The 23,127-nt window shown below is 34.0% G+C and overlaps 1 protein-coding gene across 1 annotated transcript in view; it reads right to left on the bottom strand.

The window, feature by feature from the left end:
- Positions 1 to 1,830: 1,830 nt before the first annotated feature.
- KCNJ3 (potassium inwardly rectifying channel subfamily J member 3) overlaps positions 1,831 to 23,127 on the bottom strand; it is a 147,018-nt gene continuing 125,721 nt past the window's right edge. Inside the window, exon 3 of the mRNA XM_004423818.3 lies at positions 1,831 to 5,219. Coding sequence (XP_004423875.1) covers positions 4,633 to 5,219 — 587 coding nt within the window. The 3' untranslated portion in view covers positions 1,831 to 4,632. The remainder of the gene's footprint in view (positions 5,220 to 23,127) is intronic.

Genomic DNA, 23,127 nt, shown 5'->3' with positions numbered 1-23,127 from the left:
GTAAATAACAACAGAAACACCCAGACAGAGGACAGGGACTACTCATGTTTGTGGACTTAATTAAAAACCCCACTAAACAGCCTCTCTGAGAACCATTTTCTTCAAATGTAAAATGGGGATAATCTATTTTCCACCTACCACATAGAGATGTTTCGAAGATTCAAATACCATGTGAAAGTCACCATGCAAGTGATTAACATGTGGTGCTGGGGAAGGATAAGCAGGGGTTATGGGCGCGATTCTTAGTGAGCAATGAGTAGATAATGCGTCCTACCATGTTTGTTGTCTATAGCATCCATTGATCATACACAGCCCAAACATTCTGAAAGAGCCGTGATTTTAAGACAACTTTTCACGTAAAAGAATCAGAATTTTTAAAAAAAATTCTGTTGACTGATGAGGACCATCTTCTTTGACTTCCACTAGGCCAGAAGCTGCAGGAACTTGGCTTTTTAAATTAATTCTGTGAGTCGCCAGGGAGGTGGGCACATAACATATCACAGAACTGGTTTGATCCAAACACGTTCTTTTCTTTGACACACTGTAAGGACAAGCAACTGAAAGCTGATTTGATATTTAAACCAAATTAGGAAAACTATGTATTTGTCTGCTATACTTACTGTGGCTTTTGAAACATAGATTCAGCAAAGGCTAAGATGTCATGAAGCTTCCTTGAAGAAATGCGGGTCTCAAGTAATCTGCATTATTAAATTCAGGTTCCACATTGCTGAAGCATCTCACCAATAAGGTGCTAAAATAAAAGTAACCCTCAAGGAATGACTTGTCATGGATTGAATCATTGTCTTTTGGGAGTTAAGAGTCTTATGATAAACAAATTGAATCAAGGAATGTAATTAACTGTTGGAAAATGGAAAAATGATGAGCACACTGTAAAAATTAAACCCAATCATGTTTTGAAAGTTTAATACAGTTTTTATAAAATTGAACTTGCAGTATTGAATACATGAGTTTATACTTTTGTAACCTAAATGACTTTGTACATTTAAATAACTATAAATTGCATGCCAGACAATGCAATTAGTTTGATGGTAATTTGAATATGTACAACGTAAATCAAGCACAAATTCTGAAGTAGGGCTCACAGACATGCTGTGCAGTCAAGCTGAACTCTATTCAGAGTATGGAATATGGTAGAAATTCTTCATAATGCAAATAGAATGTAAGCCACCTTCTCCATAGTCTCACTCTTCCTCCAATAGAAATAATCCCTTATGGCTCCATTCTGTCTAGACAAAGTGGCTCTTGACTACTGAGACAATTAAATACTTTTCATAGTATTTAAAGCCATATTTGGATGAATTTGAAACTATAGAAGAATTTTTTTCAGAAATAATTAATGATAAAATAACCTTATTTTTAATTTGTATGTATTTACAGAAGTGTATTCACATATTGCTAAGAAGAATGAATATTTAAATTGAATATAAGCATTATCAAAATAATTGTATCTCTTTTATTTACATCATTTTGATAAATAGAATGAAATATTTTACCATGACAGGAGCCATACTATGAAAATCCCATAAAAAGGGACTAGTTTCCAGTTAAGTAGAGTCATTCAGTTCAATGAACACATTACATTTTGTTTTCCAATAGTCACCACACTGGTGAGCTGAAAATTCTTGGCTTAAGTTGACTTTTACTTTTTTCGATTTGAGCTCTTACAACTTCCTGAAATGGAAATACCAGAGGTTTATTCTTTATTCAGTCAATAAAACGCATAACTTTCCACCGCTGAGAAAACACCTCATGTACAGATTGAACAAATGTTACATGAAATCACTTTGATAAGAAGTCCTCCGAGCTGAAATATGTGAAACAGAAATGATTTTGCTTGGAATGATCAGTGTCAAAAAAATCAGCAAAAGGAGAAGAAAAAGCAATTCTTTATTTTTATCCAAATATATCAGACTTCATAATTTAGTTAGTTTCAACAAAAACGTAGAGTCACCATATAATGAATCATCCAAACCAGGACATTCTAAGAGTGAAAAGGAGTGCTATTAGTAATTACACAGGTACAACAGGTATAAACTGGAACTCTCCCGGATTACCTGGGACCTATGATCAACATAGTAATATGTGTTAAACTGCAATTACATGCAGAAATCATACCTTTCCCATACATTTGTGGAAAAGATAAAGCAATAGCATTCACTAAGAAAAATTAATTTTGCTAACAGTGGTTCTTTCTCATCATTCAGGTCTCTGTTCAAAGATCACCCCCTCCCTAAGCGAATCATCTCTTCCAAAATAATCAATTCTTATTCCACCTGGTCATTTTTCATCTTGTTATCCATTTTCCTTACCTTAACTGACATTTTGACTATCTGAAATCATCTCATTTGTTTCATATCTGTCTCCACAGTGTCCCCTCCCCACTCTCCTACTGATAATACAGTATTCAAATGGGCAGTGACCTCTGACTTAGTCACGTCCAAATCCCCAGGAGCTGAAAATGCCTAGGACATAAAAGACATGCAAAAATTTTGTTGAATGAATGAGTGAATACATTTGGAGAGTTTGTTTTTGGTCCTATCTTCTCCTTGGTACCAAAGACAAATTTAAATGACTCTCCAAATTAAATTATGGCTCTAAATAGACTAAACAGTCTAAAAACTAAATAGTTTTAAGTGGTTGGACTAAATGATCTATGCAGTTTCTTCCACTGATAATAAATATACCTTGCCCCCTGGGCCCCCTTCTCTCTCTGGTACTATTTCATTTTCTACATCCAGCAAATAAGAAAGTTTGGAGATCAGGGGTAGGACAACCAGCTCTATTCACAGTGGATGGATGCTCAAGGTTGATCATTTTGCCGGTAACAATTCCCTGGTATATGTTTGCACCTACAGAATTTGGTTGATACAGAGGTAGCCAGAGGTATTATTGTAGTTTATGATAGAATTGTTGCTGTAATAATTTTCCATTAAGAAAATCATCACAGGATTGCTAAAAAATGGGAAATGATGAGACCCCAAATCAGCCATTAAGGATTTACATATTAATGAGGAGAAATAGATTAATTCTGGACAGACTTAGACTGCAATGCCCAAAGAAGTTTTACAGGAAAATCCATGATATTTTGATAAGAAGCACTTGTAAATTTTCATAAAAATCTCTGTATTTCAAATCTTTATTTTGCAGGTGTTCTATTGAGCAATAGTTTTGACTCCTACTAAAGAGTAATAAATATCAGACTTTGGGGTTAGAAAAATAGTACTGCTAAAATTATTTTGGTAGGCCAAGGATCCAAAACACCAATAAAACCAATGTTTACTAAAAAAAAAAACCACTTGGGTAAAACATCTTCAATTCATATAATTTTAAATTCTCTCAGGTATATACAAAACATTCTTCCTGAACTGAGTGACAGGCATGGGATGAGATAGGTTCCCCAGGTGAGGAAAAAAGTCATTCCTGTTACAACAAATGCCACAAACAAGAGAACAGCATTAAAAAAGAGACTCATTTAGACATACATGTTTTAAGCATAAGTATTTATCATCTGTTTCATTGTATTTTTGTGTCTCCTCGAGGATAAATTATTGGTTTTTAAAATGACAGAAGTTCCAGAAAAAGAGTGAAAATGTTCCCAATTGACTCAGTTTGAAACAAGGACAATTAATTATGTAATTTCACGCAGATTCTGATATATTCAATATAACTTGGCTACTGACTATTACAATGATTCAGCATTTGTTCAGAGCTCATATTTGGATTAGATCACATACAAAACAGATTTCCAGACATTAGTCCAGGAAAGGACCAATTCTCAAATTAATCAATGTTTATTCTCCCCCAGTACTAGCAACTTTAAAAAATCATAGGAAAATTTCAGCATATTGGTATGCTCTAAAATTTACAAGTTAAATATATAATGGTTATATTTTTGCAGGGCCGTAAATAGCACAGACTTGTGTGACTCCCTCATATAAAGTACAATTGAAAACCTCCCAGGACCTTAAACAGCAAAAAACATTAAATCAGATTTTTAAAATGACAAATAATTTAAGGCTAAAATATTTGGTATTAATAATTAATGCCAGAAGTCTTCCTAGCCTAATAAAGTAAACATGCACAAGAACTACAACTTTGAACAAAACATCACAATTTTATCAGATATATATGTATGTATGTGTCTCTGTGCATATATATGTACATATACACATATATATATGTGTATATGTACATATATATGGTTTTATCACCCTGAAAGCTATCCACTCATGTTTGGCTTAATACATATGTTAGAAATGTTGTGGAGAGTACCACCCTTTTAAATATATATATATATATTTTTTTCCAGAATATACAATATAAATATACCATATATAAATCATGCCATAAAACTAAATGCAAAATTTGCACATTATTGCATGCTTGATGTGATAATACATGCCCATTAATAAGAACTTCCTTATGATGTCCTCCCTTCACGACTTTTGCTTTCTGCATAGTAGCAATACTTGGGAAGGAAAGGTTCTCAAATGTGTATATATGACTTGGGGGGAAAGGTATTTTCAGATTCCTTAGAGAGGATTACCTCATTTGCCAAATATTGGACTATTACTAAACCAAACAGTAAATAAAGTCTAAGGAGGTGTTTTGTTATGTGAATCGATCAGAGTTCATTTTTCTTAATTTGGCTGGAAGATTCCCTTCCATCCTGGCTGCTCCTCCAGCCATCTTTTGAAGCTTTGGTGGCAAATCAGCCACAGACTGGCTCATGGGATCAGACAACATCTTGGTAGTTTTAGATACCAGTTTTTCTTCTGAGTTGCCAGGAACTGAACTTATTCGTTGAAGTTTCATGGGCAAATCTCCCAAGCTGTAGGCTTTTTCTGAAGTTGTAGAACTCATCCTCAAGAGTTTTTTGGGAAAGTCTTCTCTCCCAGTAATTTTCTGCAGCTTAGTTGGAAGTTTTGTACTAATGTCATCTAGTCCATCTAAGCAATCCACAGAATTATGTCTGTCTTTGCTGTTAGTTATGGCTGGTGCTATTAAAGGGGATGACATAAGAAGCATTTCCTCCTGTTCCTTCACACTGTAAGGTGGGGTGGGGACTTCAAACGTTGCATGGAACTGGGAGTAATCAACTTTAAAGAATCCTTCTTCTAATGAAATTACAGGGAAAAAACGATGACCCCATAGAACTTCATCTTCAGTGTATGATGTTCGAGCTTGACAAGTCATCCCTATAAGCAAAAAGAAAATCCTTGATAAATTACGCAGAGCAGAAGCACATGTAAAGCCAGTTTGACCTAAGGAATTCATTTTGCTTTATTATTTAATCTTTGACTGTTTATCTGAGTAGACTGAATAATAGAATATGTTAACAGTTTTAATATGTTAATAGCTTTGATATATATACTTTATTCCAATGAAAAACTCAGAGCACTTCTGTTCATGTTTGGAGGCTAATATATCACAGCATAATTAATTGTTTATTATTCATAAACCAAAAGTAAAAATGGCATAGAACAATTTCAGAACGTATGTGTCTCTACAAGGAGATAAGTAGAGACATCACACAATCATTTTCTATCATTCAAGAAGCAATGTGACCTATGAAACAAGGCTGACTTTGAATCCAAACTTTACTACCATGTAAAGTAAGTACCTCAGTTAAGTATCTATCTTAAGAAAGATCCTTAACTGAGCATCACTTTCCTCTTCTGTAGAGTAAAGCACGGAAAACCACACCTGTCTCACAGGACTGCTGTGTGCATGAAATAATGTGTACAGAAATGTACAATGTGTCATATGATGCCTAAAAAAGTTGGCTCTTATAAATGAGAGCAGAGATCACTATCTCAAGTGTTTGCTAAATGAATAAAAGTAGAAAATATTTCTATGTTGGATAATGGAAAGTCATCGTGGTGGCTCCATTCTTCTGGACCTTTAAGGCCAGAATGAACTTTTGCTCAAGTTTTAGAAATCCATATGCTAAAATCAGCAATCAGGGCTATAGGAATAGCCCAGTTCTATTTCTGCTGTAGGAATCTCTGAAACTGGATGCTGGATATCAGATGTAAAATTTTGCTATTTATATATTATGTTGCTTGGCTATCATTTACCTAATGCTATGTTGATTTACTCAATTGCGTTCTCTTCATAAATCATATATTTAGACTGAGTTACTATTAAATCAGTCAACCTCTGAATATTCATTGCGTGAAGACTGGAAGTACATGAATAAATTAAAACCATATATCAAATTTCAGTCTTTTATTAGTCAAAAGACACAATTTTCTGTAAGTTGCAAAATTCAGTACTTCCCTCTACCTTTACTATCAGATTTTATTAAAGGCTATTAAAATGTAGAAGGATAGACAAATTTTAAAAAGGCATCTCTTCAATAATTAAGTATAATTTAAACAAGTAATGACAGTCTTTCTTATTTCATTCTATTCTCCCTCTGTCACTTTATAAGTAATTTCTATTGTGTTTAAGCCTGGAATAGTTTGGATAAAGTGATATTCTATCTTTTTTCCCCCTGACTAGTAATCACACATACAATACTTAAAACTAGGATAAAATGCATAATTAAAAAGCCATATTGAAGATAAACTAGATCTTTCATTGAATCCTTCCAAAATCTTGCCTTGTAACTATTATCAGTTATACATCACCAGGGAATCAGATGTTATCACTTATATACCACCTTTTCCAGACAGTTTTTAAAGAAACTTATATAGAAAATAAATGCCTATCACATCCCAGGTATTGTGTTAGGTACTTTCTCTATACTATTTCTAATCTTCCATATCATCCTGATAAGAAAATATTCTTATGTCCATTTTAAAGATAAGGAACATAGTGCTCAGAGAAATTAAATCACTTGACCTTCCTGGGCACAGATCTAGGAAGCTATAGAGAAAAGATGCAGTAATATTCTAATTCCTGGAGGTTTTGTTGTTATTTTTACTTTGCCATGATGTCTCTATGATTTTAGTTAGGAACTCTGACTCTCAACAATTTATCAATTTCACTGTCATGGTGGAAATCTGTTGGTGACCGAGTATCAGTCTTCATACTCAATATTATACCAGGAGTAGCCCCCAGAAATATTTATATATGAAGATAACAAAACTAGTTTAAAAAGTAATTTGTAAGTTTTATGGGCATATACACGTAGAATTCTGTATTTTCAAATAATTTTCCAGCCTCTGACTAAATATTTCATGAGAAAAAATTACAGATCATCACTTATTCAGAAAAGATAAAAAATGTATTTCCTAATGTATTTACATGGTTTTATTTCGAGAAGTTTAAAGATCCAGCAAAGCACCTAGAATAAAGAACAAACATTTGCTCTTCCTATCCATTAAGATATGAAATAATAAAACAAACAACTACCTTTTACTAGTTTAATTAAAGAAGTACCCTTCAATTTCTCTCCAAAAGCAATTACTGTCATCAATTCTTTATGTATCTTTCCAGTTTAGGGTATTAATTTAAATTTAAGAAAAAAAGATCATAAATATGTATTTACTGTTAAGTGATAGTACTTCCCTTACAAGCCCATTTTAATCTAAAAAACTCCCTCTGTTGAAAATTGATGGTGGGTAGAATTATCCGAAGTGAGCGCATACAGTCAATATAACTCAGTGTTTACCAATGTAACATAGGTTTGTAGGTTTGTCCTTTGATCACTATAAATGCATGTATACACTGAGAGTTGAAGTAAGTTGACATCATGAACTTTTTTCAATTATTTCTGACAACAATAGAGTAAATATTGAAACAAAATTCGATTACTATCGCCATCTTAGCCCATTTTATTTTAGTGACTTTTTTCTTTTCATTAGGAAAGGAATATAAAATTAAAAATCAAAATTCTATCCCTATTAGTTACCATTATAATATACCACATTTCTGGTCCCAGAGCTTACCCTGAGTTGTTTCCAATGTAGTTACCAGAAGCCATGGAAAGAACTAGAGAAACTTAAACGGAGGGAAAAAATGGGGGACATAAAATCGTATAAAGTTTTCACTTTGGGGAAACAGGCCTTTGATTATTAAGGTGCTTAAGGTGCAATGGCATCTACAATGGAAACAGGTATTTCAGATGTTTGTTTACATAAAAATACCTGTAAGCACTGTTACTAGTGGATGATTTTTGACTGAAAAGTAAGGTGGGGATTTTATTCTACTGTAGGAAATTAAGTTTACTTAATTCCCTAGCAAACTAGTGAGGCAACACCTTTATATAATGGAAAAACATATGAATTCGGCTTCCAATCCCACTGCCAAATAGCTTGTGAAAATTACCTAAAGCTCTCTGAGCCTCAGTTTTCTCTTCTACCAAGTAGAGATAGCAATACCCTCTCCTATAAAGCGGTTGAGAGTTTGAGGTAAGTCAAGGGCACAGAACAGTGCTTGGTACTCAGGCAATGCTCAGTAATGACAGCTGTTTCTATCATTCTGTAGTGATCACTTGCATTTCCTGTTCTTTTCTGGAAATTAGTGATAATGCATTAACATAAGTGGGGAATTTTGACATATTAGTTATTTGTCCCATATTAATAATATAGAAAATTAAATTTAAAAATCACTAGCTATCAGATAGCACTTGTCTTTTCGAAATGGTCAAACATTCAAAATATTTAAAAATATAGAAAAAGATACATTACTCATATTCCCAACTTTTAGAGTTTCTCAACATTTTCCATCTGTAGATCTGTAACAGCGGGAGAAATTAAGTGTGGAAACTTGGGGTGTATTAAAAAGGTCTGCAGCAAAGGAGTGACTAGAATCCACTTTAATACTTTCCTAATTATACCAAGAACTTTTGCAAGCTCTTTAACCTGTCTTTGTTCTTCTGCTCTTCCTTTTACACATTCATTAGATGTAGGTAAACAAATATCAGATATTCCAATTCAACAGCATCATAGTTTTAAATCTAGTTTCACCACAGAATATTAACGTGCAATTAACACAGGGATAATGATACGGAAACATTATAAGCTGGATAACAGGAAAATGTCTATGATGGTCAATCTGCAGTTTAGACAATGTGCTTGGATAAGATGTAATGGAGAGACTACTTCTTTTTACAAAAGCTATCCCAAAATGGTGTTGAAAAAAATACAATACAGATGTCAATTGAGAAGAATTTAAAGTAAATATAATTACGTTTCCTAAGAACAAGTATGTATCATGGCATTATTCCTTTTAGAATGCTTTATCTTATGCTATTTCTTACTCTAATCCAAATTATTTAAAATAATCCATGCTTAGATTCATAATTGCAAATGTCATTTAAATCCCAATAAATGCAGGTGAAGAGCATTATTCAAAGGGTACTAGATGACTGCACCTTTTAACTGGCAATGCGACTGTTTGCATGCTTTACCCAGATTCCAGACTTGAACAAATGTGATGAAAATCAACACGAGCTCATCTCTGTGGAAACTGGCCAAGCTACAGATGCTGCCACTGGAAATAGCTGGGACTTCTGAATCCTTAGATGAAAAACATTTTGCGAAAAAAAGATTTATTCTGTGCATTGATTCATGAATAAAAAGGCTATATATTATTGCTTAATCTAATTTATTCCAGCTTCAGTCTGTCAATCTAAAATGATAGAGGCAAAGTAGCCTAACCTCTTTATTTTTCACTTTTCTTTCTCCTGATTCTGCGTTTACAGCAGGCTGTTAAGTTCATCTCTTTAACTGAATTGAACGTTCATTCAAATAAGAAGTCGGAAAGCTTTTTAAGTGAAAATGGCAAAGCAAGCCGTTTTTTGACAAGTCCTTAATTTAACTTTCAGAATACCCCTAACTCAGTTATTCTCTATTGCTTCTCCCTGTCAGAGATGGTGCCTAGTTTGCCTACATGAGGTGGGTACGAGATGGTTAAACAGACTATAACCACAGGCCAAGGGGAATGTCTGGATGCTGTGACACAGAAAATATCAAACAATCAATAACTTCTGCACTGCAGAGGCTTTATCTAAACCTTAATATAGAAGTTGCTGGGCGGGAGGAGGGGAGAGAGAATTCTCCTATAACAGTGGCTGTGTTTTATTCTGTGTGCACCAAACAAAAGGGAAAAAAAGTAAATCTCCTTCAAATAAGCCGTGTAATAATAATAATAGGCAATATTGCTGTAGGTCTTACTATGTGCCAAGTATCTTTCTAAGCACCTTTTACATGTTATCTTGAATCCTCACAACAACTCTTTGAGGAAGGTGCTTGAACCCCAGCTCCACCACTAATTAATGTGTGATCTTGAAAGAGACTACTAAATCTCTTGAATCTTCAGTTTCATCATCTATAAATTAAGGTCCACTCTGCTGATTTCACATGGATATTGCAAGGATTTGAAACTGAGTAATATATGTATATTGCACACACAATAAATATTGGTCATTTTTTTCCAGAAGAGTCCCTAAATACAGGCTATATGACTACTCTACGAATTTCATTTATACACACACAACTGAAAAATTTAGCCAAGTAGTATATTGTTTTTCTTCCTTAAATATATGCTCTTTGTCTGATTTTTCTTCAAACTGGCAGTGCATTTTAGAACTGAATTGACTAATAGCTTAGCATGCATAGCATGTGCTATATCACAAAGATTTCCTAGACTGCCCTGCATATTACCCTGTGGATGACTGAATAAAGTCTGTAGCTGTTTCTTCCCTAAAGTACTTCCAAAATTTCGCCCTACTCCCAAGATATAATAAACGCAAAGCGTACTTGGCATTCTCTGCATGCTCTCTATTGTGACGCACTGAGCTGAACCCAAATTTAAACCATAAACTTTCTGAGGAAGCCTATGATGTTTGTTATTTTTATCTTGTTTATAAAACAAGAAAACACTGTGTATACCACTGTTCAATAATACTAAGGTTATGGCATCAGGCTCTTCTGGGATATAGGTTGCAAAGCTATTAAGTATACATAAAATGCTTCCAGAAACTGCAGTTTTCAAAGAGATGGAATCCCTTTAAAGCTCAGTATATTCTGCTCAGACAGACTTTTAGAGAGAAGCAGAAGTTTCTGGCATGCATTCAACCCAATATTATCCTCTATTATTTACAAGCACTTGGTCTTACAATGTGTTCTCAGATATCAGTTTGCCATCATTGCTCAAGCTAGGTCACAGAATTCTAAAAAAAATAAGTAAATAAAAACAAGAAGAAAAATCCAATTATGTTTGTTAAAAAATAAAGTCAATACGAAATTTAGCGACAAAGATTTCAAATGTAGTACTTTAGGTTTCTAAGTTCCCCAAAGAAAAAAGAGAGGAAAATAGATTTTTAATCACGACCAATAGAACAAAATGTGAGACTCCCCAAAAGGAATATAAGCACAGGTGTTAAGAGTCAATAGCAGGTAGAAAATATGACAGGGAATTCATGATCATACTGCTGAAAATATCTTTAAGAGATTAAGGATAATATTAAGCAAAAGAACATGGGCTTTGAATATAAACTTGAGATTATTATTGTTTCAATCATACACTATTAGTAAGACCTTAGGTATAGTATTTAAATTATCTAAACCTTGATGCTATAATACGTGGTAGTAATAAAGGATAATATATAATTTATAAGGTAATTACAATTATAAATGATATAATCTATTTAATGGTTCTACCATATTACCTAGTAAATGATAAAGGTTCAATAATTGGTAGCTATTATCAATCATTATTATTACTAGGGTTCCATTTTAGATATATTTCATTTCTTTAGTGATCACCTTATTTCTCAGAATCAAGTCAGAGCAAATGAAATAATTTTCACCTTGTTAGTTTCTATTAATTTGATATGGACCACGTTGTCTATACTTAATCTGGAATATGAGAAAAGGCCTACTATTACACACATTATAAACTGAGTGAGGTCTAGCAATGCCAACCTGGCCTGCCCTGCACAAATGTGACTAACTTTACAGTAGCAACTATTTCCCTCCAGTTAACTTCTCTGCTGTGTTGACAAGGCACTACCTTCAGCTCTCTAGTCTCACTTCATACAGAAGCATTACAGAATTTTCCCAATCCACTTTCAACTGATTATCATTTCCTTAACCCGACAATGTAAATGTTCCATTCTTAGCACATCTTTTTCTCTTTTCCTTCATAGTACCTATTAAAATGTTTCCTTGCATTGTCAATTATATAATCAAAACAATAGCTACCTAAATCCATTCGTGCTATTGTTTTCTCCTGTTAAAACATGATTTTTAGTTCCAAAATATCTTAATGGTATAAGTATAATGCAGCCCAATTACTGTTGGGAAATACCCCATATTAAAAGACTGACACCAGAAAAGATATTTTTCAAAGGGAAAATGTAATAAGATTTTAGCTTAAAAAAAAACAGAACATCTTTTAGATAATGCTGGAATTTCTTTATTTTGGAGAACATTATCCCTAGTCATAGGGAAGAAGAACTTTTGAAACATTGTCTGAAGCAATAACATACATGTCAACTTTTTAAAAAGATTACATACAGATTACCACAATTAAATGCTTAGATTAACCTCTGTTTATAAAGATATTCCTAAAACTTTGCATTAAAATGTCCTTAATAACCACTTTGTGTGGTGTTATAGACTGAATGTTTTGTGTCCCCTTAAAATTCATAGGTTGAAATCTTAACCCTTAATGTGATAGTATTAGGAGGTGGGGCTTAGTAACTTCTGAACTACGTGATATTTAAACAACAAAAAAAAATACATAAAATTTAAATAATAAAAAATAAACCCCAAATTCACTAGCATGTCTTTTTCAGTTCCTTTAAAAATCTAGTTCTAAGTTTTCATTACAGTTTTATCTCTTTAAAAAATCTTAACAATAACACAACAAATAGTAAAAAATATATGCCAGATCCTAAGTGTTTTCTATGCATATTATTGTGCACCACTCTATGAAGTATGTACTATTCTTTTGCTCATATGACAGAAAATGATACTCAGGAATTGGGAGGAGAAGTAGCTTGTCCAACCAACATCATGTGACAAGAGATGGTAGTAGACAAGATATAAACTCAAGCCCTCCAATTCCAGAGCCAGAACCTCTATGCTATTCTGCTCAAATTTTCTTGAATGGATGACTTTCCCATTAGTAACTACTGTTTTCCATGCATGTTACTTGATCCATGCTGTTTCAGCTGCTTGAAATAGCCTCTTCCATCTCTCCACCTGTTGATATAATTCCTCATATTCAAAGCTCAGATCAAATGCCATTAATTCTATGAAGTCTTTCCTGATTTTTCTATTTTAATTTATTGTCTTTTAAATATGTCATCTTGTCGTGTACACACACACACGTGCACAGGCACACACACCCACATTCCTTGCTCACTAGGTACTGTAAATATCTCAATGACATACACAATTAACTTCAATAAGTAATAATACTTAACACTTATTAACTTATTAAACATCTCCTTTCTGCTAGGCATTCTTCTAAGTGCTGAATCACAAAGCGCTATGGCAATGGAGTGAAGGATCAACCCTCTCAATCTCCATGATTAAAATTAGTCTTGAAAAATGAATAGTAGTTTGCCACACAGTCCATATCCACCACATGAGAAAAACACATTCTGGGGTGAGGAAATACATTTGCACACATTCTGTTGTGCAAAGGCACAACCAGTTGTACCTGAATTTAAGATGCAGTTCCTGTTTGTTCATTCATTACAGTTACAGATACATATCACATTAGAATAAGCTTCTTAAGGGAGCTCTTATCTACCCTAGCATCTCTAGTATCCAACATTGTGCTGGGTATTAGATGCTCAATGCATTCTTGGGGAGAGACAGTAGCAGAAGAAGAGGAAGAATGGAGAGGTTAAAAATGTCAGGGCAGGAGAAGTCAACTTTTTGAATGAGTGAGAGCTTCCATACTGGTCAGCACTCTATTCACCATCACTAGAGACTGTCACTAACAAAAATGCAAGGGATATAACTATTAATGAAATACAGATCTGCAATGTATCAATCTTGATTATTTTCTATGCTTTTAAGGTGACGATCTATTATTCAGTTCATGCCATGAACTCAAAAATTGACTTTGAAACATCTATGCTAAGAGCATCTTATTTTGATTAGCTAAGTAAGGGGGAAAAGGATATCAAAATAAATTATACATAACCACTGTATAAAATATGAATAACTCTTGTACAAAGAAGCTAGACACACTTGCTGATAAATCACTTTCAATGATAATGAGTTAGTTTTTTCCTTACACTTCTGTGAAATTATACACAGATAGATGTATGTCTAGATACATTTACTAGAGAGGTTAGATTTATCTGCACTTAGCCATTAAACCATATGATAATTAAATTAATCGATATTTTGATACACTTGAATAATTGACCTCTAGTTAAATTTAAAATTTTGGTGAAATTTCTATCCCTCATGCAATTCTAACTGATCACCTTATAAAATGCGATATATCCATTTTTACCTGACAATTTAAAATTTATTTTCCCCCTAATTCATGAGGCTTACTTTTTATATAGACTGTTACATCTTTTTCAATCAAAAACTATAACTATTTTTTAACATCTCCTTTGGCATAAATTCAAATACATTCTGTTTGCTTGCAGGCTTAGAACAGAGCCCGAATAAATATTTGCAATTCAGCAGTTGTTCTAGTTCTATGCTTTGCTGTAAAAGGTCAGAGAATTTTGCTTCTAATTTTGCTGTTAGGTTATTTATAGAGATTAAATTAAAAATAAAGTCCCTATAATTTTATGGGAATGATTATTGAGTGTTTTTTATTTTAGGGTGAAAAAGCCACATCACAGTAATAATCACAAACGTATGATATTTTAGCACATAAAGAAAAATGAAGGATTGGTTTGAACATGTATATACAAGTCTTATAAAAGAATTTAATTTTCTGCCATGACAAAAAAAAAGTATTTAAAAGTCAAACTATAAAAAGTTTCCTTAAACTACATGGTTTCTCATCTCCTTAAATAGTATCTTAATTTACTTCAATTAAAACAAAATCACTGAAAGAAAAAATGTCAAATATATAAAAATTCTGAGGCAAATAGCATAGGAGATGCTAACAGTGACTCCCTTAAAATTGACATTTTCAGAAACGAAATGATAATAATTCTGTAAGTTTATGCTAAAATATAGCTCAACTCCTAAGGCGACCTAGATTTCTCTCAGGTTTTAAAGTGAAAAGTGATCTCTCTACAAGCATTCTCTTAATGTGGAGAGTCAGGATCTAGAGGCAAAATTCTGAACTAGCCTGTTGACCTTTTGGGGAAATTTTACATATACATCTTTGCAGAATGTTTTCACATCTATGAACAGAATTATTTTTATCATATAAATGATGCTAAGATATACAATATATAAAACTATCTAATATTCAAAGGTTTGTTAATATTACAAAACAATATAGCCAAGGTCTAAACAAGGAAGGGAGAGAGAAAGGAGGAAAGGCAGGTGAGTTAATCCACTTGGAATATTGGAAATCAAGCTCTTTGGTCAGATGTCCACTAAGGAATCATAAGATAGAATTAATAACTGGTAAAGAAGAGATTAATTTTGTAGCCATATATATCCACAGGTAACAATTTGTGTGTCATTCATAATCAGAAACTACATTGTTACACATTCTACCAATTTTAACAGACTTTGAGCTAGTGATGTTTATCCTTAGATATATCACTTGTTGAAAAACAAACCAAAAAAGGATTAGAAAATAGCTTAATGTCATGCAGTTATTCTATTTCAATTGATATTTTATGCTGCCTAATAAACATTCCAGAAGTTAACAAAGTAACATTTCATTTGATTGACCTGAAAAGTACAGGAACTGTGTATGATTAAATCCTCTCATATGTACTGACATAAAGGTATCCAAAATTATTCTGAGACTGTCTCATTCACTAATTCACGTCTTTTAACAAAAATTTCATAGAACAAAATGACAGAAATTTGTCTGCATTTAGGGGTGAGTCAAGAATAACAGACATATTTTAAGCCAAATCAAAAGGAAGAATATTGGAGGTAATGATTTTAAAAAATGGGAAAGGAAGCTGGTTGGCAGGGTGGGGTGGGGGGAGTAGTTTTGTTTCAGAGATGTTATCATGAAGTAATGTTCATGATATGTATGTAACAATATCATTTAATATTTACTGGACACATTATATTCTAGAGTCTATGCTAAGATATTTAAATGAGTTATTTTATTTTCAAAATCCCTGTGGAATAGTTACTATCTTCTTTTTCAAATGATAAACCTGTGCCTAAAAAAAGGGGCAAAAGATCTAAACAGACACTTCATCAAAGAAGATATACAGATGGCAATTAATCATATGAAAAGATGCTCCAAATCATATGCCATCATGGAACTGAAAATTAAAACAACAATGAAATACCACTACACGCCAATTAGAACGGCCAAAATCTGGAATGCTGACAACAGCAAATGCTGGTGAGGATGTGGAACAATGGGAACTTTCATTCATGGTTGGTGGGAATGCAAAACGATACAGTCACTTTGGAAGGCAGTTTGGCAGTTTCTTATAAAACCAAACATACTCTTACCATATGATCCAGCAATTGAGCTCTTTGGTATTTACCCAAATGAGTTGAAAATTTATGTCCACACAAAAAATCTCCATACAAATGTTTATAGCAACTTTATTCATAATTGCCCAAACTTGGAAGCAACCAAAATGTCTTTCAATAGGTAAATGGATAAACAAACTGGTGTATATCTATACAATGGAATATTATTCAGTGATAAAAAGAAATGAGCTATCAAGTCACCAAAAGACATGGAAGTAAACTTAAATAACATTACTAAGTGAAAGAAGCAAATTTGAAAAGGCTACATACTGTATGATTACAACTTTTTGACATTCTAGAAAAGGCAATTATGGAGACAGTAAAAAGATTAGTGATTACCAAGGTTTTGGGATAAATAAGTGGCACACGGGATTTTTAGGGCAGTAAAACTATTCTGTATGATACTACAATTGTGGATACATGTCAATATACATTTGTCAAAACTTAGACACAAAAAGTGAACTCTAATGTAAACTATGGACTCAGGTTGATAATGATGTGTCAATGTTGGTTCATTGATTGTAACAAATGTACCGCACTGGGGCTTGATACCCATGGTGAGCAAGGCTGTATGTGTGTCGGCGGGGGGAGGGTCAGAAGAAGCTATATGTAGGGGGAGAGAATGTACGGGAACTCTGTACTTCCTGCTTAATTTTACTGTGAGCCTAAAACTGCTCTAAACAATAAAGTCTATTGATAAAAAGTAAATTGAAAACTTAGGAAAAAAATAAACAAAAACAAAAAAAAAACCGTATGTAAGAGAGGGTCAGTAACATGCTCAGGGCCTCACAGCTTTAAGTGATGGAGCCGGGTTACTTCTGTTCTTGGAGTTAACTATTCTGCATCTCAAGAGCCCTCACCCATCCTCATACGCTACATTTCAACATGCCGTACAGGTGGACCTATGTACCATGATGCATATGGTGAAAAAAGCCTATTGATATATATAGATTTACTACCAAATCTTTTTTCTTCTCTAACAATTTTTAAATTTTATTGTAATTCATGAAGTCATAAATAAAGGGACTTTAAAACCTTTTAAACATTACTTTTTCAAAAAAAATTACTTTTAAGGGTGGAATGAGAAGTCACATAATCAAACATCCTATTTTGTCATTCTTAAATCTGTATATTCTAAACACCCTGCTCAACACATTAGGTAATATCTAAGCCTATTCACATAAGTGTAATCGACACCTCTGTTTTGCTGTGCCTATATTTTATCTCCACAAAATGAATGGAGGCAAGAAAAAAGTATATTTTCTATGTAGTCTAAGCCAATTTCCAAAACCTAAGTCTAATGTCAAAGTTCCCACAAAGATAAAATTATGTAATCATTCTTTAAAAATATAAATAAATTTGTATTTTGAAACCACCTTATTGTTTATACCATCTACAAGAGCCCCATTCCCTCTAACACTGACATCTCTTAGTTATTTATAAGCTATTGTGCTCTTTTTAATCTGTTTCTTCCCTTAAGTAATATATACTATTTTCTTAATCTTTATTTTAGTGCATATAATATTTAATAAATTATAGAAGAAGTAGAGTTTACTACAAAGTACTATCCTATAAGATCTAAGTCTAGGATTGTTATGAGAATATGCTAGAATATTAATGGAAAAATGTTCATATCACCAAAAGAGAAAAATAGATTATTTTTGGAGAGAAACAGAAAGTAAACATTCACAACCTCAATCTGCCAGAGGTGGATTTACCATGATAATTATGAAGTTTAAGTGACTCTCACTAGCACAGGTCCTTTCCATTTTCAAACATTTGATTTCATAATTTTGTATTCTTTTTTCCTTAAAGAGAACCCTCAAAATTATGTAGGCATCCATCCATACCTAGATTTGCACCTGCAAAGTGCTATAACACGTAATCAAAGCAAGGCTCACTGACTTCGACTGCATGCACAAATAAAAAGATTTGCCACTACCTTGGTGATGTTTTATAATTCATCTGTTTTTAATATTTATTAACTATGGAAGGAGATCACATATTTTGGATACCTTTTATGGGCATGCCTTAATTTCACCTCAAATATACATCTTATCCATACAAATTGCCCATTGAACACTGTTCTAACCTGAGATTGTGCTCTCTCCCCCTAAAGCTAGTCCAGAAAACAGCCTTCCACAGTACCTGGAAATTATCCTAAGAACTCTTCCTTCCAATTTCCACTCTTCTCTTCAATGGAGGACTCAATAAATGTTGGCTCTTATTACTACTACTATTATTATCAATATTTGCTTTCACGGACTAAGATCTTATTATACAAAACTATACCTATAGTGAAAGACTAACCTTTCCCATTTCCTTGGAATGCTGAAGAACCTGTATCAGATACGGAGTATTTGGTGGTGTATATTGAAGGGAAATTGTACCTATCACCTGAAAAAATGTGTTACTCCACTCAGTGGGGGGCAATTGATGTGTTTTATCAAAGGCTGTGGCACAGTCTGATAGTGTTTTGCAGAAATCACATTGACTGCTCTGTGGAGAAAATACCTGATCAGGGCAAGACTGAAGCGAGTAGACTGCTTGGAAAGCTGTGGTAAAAGACAATGGCCAAACAAATAGCTTTGGGGATAACTCAAAAACATATTTGGGAGGTAGATTTAACAGGACTTGACAACTGATTGGATTCAGAAGGTGAGAAAGACTGGCAACCATCAATTTTGTATTATTAGAATGATGAAGACGAATGTGCCCTGAAATTTTACTTGTACTTCTCGTAAGAAAGGGAAGATAAAAATAGTAAATTAAATCATACCCTTTTATTTTCTGAACTTTCTGATTAAATTTGTCTGATGGTTTTGTACCATCATGCCTGCCAACTTATAGTCCTAGCAGCCAGTAACATGAGAAAAATAACCATCCTCATCTAATCATGTGCCATTAAACTAAGAACAATTACTTCCAACTAAACTGTCTCTCCATTCTGTTAAGCTCAAAGGAAATGTTATGACCGAAATGTCACCTCCAATCTCAAGTTTCTATATCCGGCATTAATTTCATTAATTATAGCTTCTTTGTTTTACTCCCGATCTGCTGACAGAGCACTGGCTGGGTCTCAGCCAACTAATCAGATTAAATACATTGAGTTTGAAATACATGATGTGCATCTGAATGCAATTGTTTTTCCAAGGCTCCTTTCTGAACAAACAGGTATCAATAATCTTACAGTGATTTGGTGATGTTAAAACATAGTTTTAACGGAAGTCATTAACTTTCCTATAATCAATAGGAATCCGTTTGAATACCACCATAATTCACTGCTTCTTTTCCAGGAATATGAGAGCAAAATAGACAAAGAAAACGTACTTTATTAAGAGCTTTGATGAAACAAAGAATTACATCTATTGTAAACTGAATAACCTTAATGCCTGAACAGCACAATTAAAGAAACTCAGAATAATTTGAGTTAGAGAGGCTTCAGGAAACATAATCTAAAACACTAATTTGTATCAAAGAAGGAAACTGAGGTACAGGGAGTAACTCCTGGCCATGTGCCAGCCTTACCTATTTTCACTTATAACACAATTTAGTTTAGCTATGATGCCAACACTAGAAAAGTGAAATGGGAACATGGGCTCAATGACCAGATAATTTGAACACAATCTAAATCCTTGCTTTAAAATGAAGCGAGTTATGATCTTGTCTAAGTTATCCAGATTAATTTAATTCTCAGGACAGGTTTAGTTACATTCTGAGTTGCTCCTTATTTTAATTAACAGTTTTGGTTGTTATTAGAATATGTGAAGGGAACAGCCATCTGTCTCTTTCTCTAGTGTCATTTTAAAGATTTTATTTATTTTATTTTTTCCCCCCAAAGCCCCAGTAGATAGTTGTATGTCATAGCTGCACATCCTTCTAGTTGCTGTATGTGGGACTCAGCCTCAGGATGGACGGAGAAGTGGTGCCTCGATGCGCACCCGGGATCCGAACCTGGGCCACCAGCATTGCAGCGTGCGCACTTAACCACCAAGCCACAGGGCCGGCCCTCTAGTGTCATTTTAAAATAATACTTGTGTTTCAGTCCTTGGTATACCTATTCTGAGGTCCTGTCAGCTACTTACTTTACTAACCAGGGTAAGGAGGCAAGTAACAGAACCAAGATTATATGGTGGATGAAAAGATACTATTAAATGGAGTTTTTGTGTTAAGTTTATTAATCTAGACCTAAATATTATGTAAAATCTATTATATATGAGAACATACCTGGCATAATACATTTTTCAGTATAGTGAATGTTTAAGTAAATTCTATTTTTCTATTGTATCTTGTTTCAAAAACTTAAACTAGGGGCTGGCCCAGTGACGTAGTGATTAAGTTTGCGCGCTCTGCTTCGGCAGCCTGGGGTTCAAAGGTTCAGATCCCAGGCACAGACCTATGCACCACTTATCAAGCCATGATATGGCAGGCATCCCACATATAAAGTAGAGGAAGATGGGAGTGGATGTTGGCCCAGGGCCGATCTTCCTCAGCAAAAAGAGGAGGATTAGCAACAGATGTTAGCTCAGGGCTAATCTTCCTCGCAAAAAAAAAAAAAACAAAAACAAACTTAAACTAAATATTTTGCCCTAAATCTATCTATCTAGCAATATAGAGCAAGTTCTTGGTTTTGAAAAGACATAAAATTTTACATATCCAAAGGCATGGACAAGGAGAGAGAGTAACTAGAGATTTCCTACCTCTGCCAGAGGGAGCACCATTCAAGGGAGCAGCTTGGATGTGAAGCCTATGCCCTAACCTTGTGCTTCTCATTAGAACAGAACAGCCCTATTTTACCTGAGCTAAGGCTCTGTGCTAACTGCTGTTCTCATTGCCATCCCATGTTGACATTACTAACCCCTGATGGTACTAAATCACTGAATACTTCAAATCCCCTGACCAGTCTTGACAAATCCCACCCAGAAATGCCAACACTCCTCTCCCGCTCAGCAAATCAAGGATCTTAAAACATATTGGAAACTTCTTAATCACATTTCAGCACTTATGCACTTCATCAGCACCAGGGAATCCACCCTTCCCTGCCTTGGCTGTCCTTGCACGTGGGAGGTGGGCAAGGCTGAGATCACTGGGGGTCCCAGTAGGCTATCTAAAGCTTTTAATACCTATTCAAAACATTTGGGTAGGTTTTCCAAGGTTCTGGTGCATGAGGTTTTCATGTGAGGCTCTTGTCAGCAAAACCTACACATCCAGTGGTCTTGTGAAAACCAGGCTGTATAATTTTTAAATGTAGTTGATAACAGATAAGTAGTTAGTAGTGATTTTTAAGAATTGAGTCATTGTAGTCTGGCTGTTTATTTAATATTCTAGGCTTAATTTTAGCATAACTATAATGCAAATGTCAAATTCCTGTCACCTTTTTAATATGTAGGTAATAGAGTATAGAAATGCATTTAAAAAATCATGTTCTTGAATCTAACATACTATTATATACTATATACATACACACACTAACATATTATATATAACATATAACATACTAATGTACTATTAGATTTCTGACAGAATTTGCTTATATTTTCTGAAATATGAATTAGTTACTGAATTAGATATTAGAATTTTGAAAAATGAGAAAATTAAAAATCTGAATTAAAAAATATATTGCTCTCTCCAGAATCTGATCATCAGAATCATTAAGAGTTACACTGGAGAAGAAAATTTCTTATCATGTTTACAATGAAACGTATGGCTCTAAAATGTGTTTATATTTATAAATGTCTATTAAGATATACTAGATTAGGGCCGGCCCCGTGGCTTGGTGGTTAAGTGAGCGCGCTCCACTGCTGGCGACCCGGGTTCGGATCCCGGGCTCGCACCGACGCGCTGCTTCTCCGGCCATGCTGAGGCCGCGTCCCACATACAGCAACTAGAAGGATGTGCAGCTATGACACACAGCTATCTACTGGGGCTTTGGGGGGAAAAATAAATAAATAAAATCTTTAAAAAAAAAAAAAAAAAAAAAAGATATACTAGATTAGAATATATTAAACTGGATATAACAAATACAGTAAAAGTCTAGCTATGCATGAAATCTTTGAAACACACATGTTTAAATAAAATTGATAATTTTCTGAAGATGTATAGAAAGCACCTATAGAAGTCTGTTTTCAATTTGTTTACTCCTCCCCCTCCATCCTGTATCCTCCAAATATCACTAGCTTGTGAGTCTCCTAGAGGCTTACAGCCTGCTATAAACTGTATTTCAAGCAGGGGTCACCACTGGAAAGGGGCAACCATCTCTTCATACTTGCCAAGCAGAGACAGTCTCATTAACGTAGCCTATTGAGTAGAACATCAGCTAAGCTGATTTAGGAAAATATCGCCTTTCAGAAATCTTGGGAGAAATTTCTGGGTTAGAGCACTAAGCCACAGAACGGTGATGGATTTTATCAACACAAAAGTCAAAAGAAATGAGGGGCCCTTTTGAGAATTCCTTTGATTGAAGTATATATATATAAAAAAGTGATTGCTAGCCAAAAAACGAAGAAGCCAAATAAAAGCCTCTCTCTAGAACAGTTTG

This window comes from Ceratotherium simum, chromosome 9 (assembly GCF_057802395.1).
Source record: "Ceratotherium simum simum isolate JZ-2026a chromosome 9, ASM5780239v1, whole genome shotgun sequence".
In the NCBI taxonomy this organism is placed as follows: Eukaryota; Metazoa; Chordata; class Mammalia; order Perissodactyla; family Rhinocerotidae; genus Ceratotherium; species Ceratotherium simum.
The sequence above is the reverse complement of the archived record's forward strand: the minus strand, read 5'-3'. Positions and strand labels throughout refer to the sequence as shown.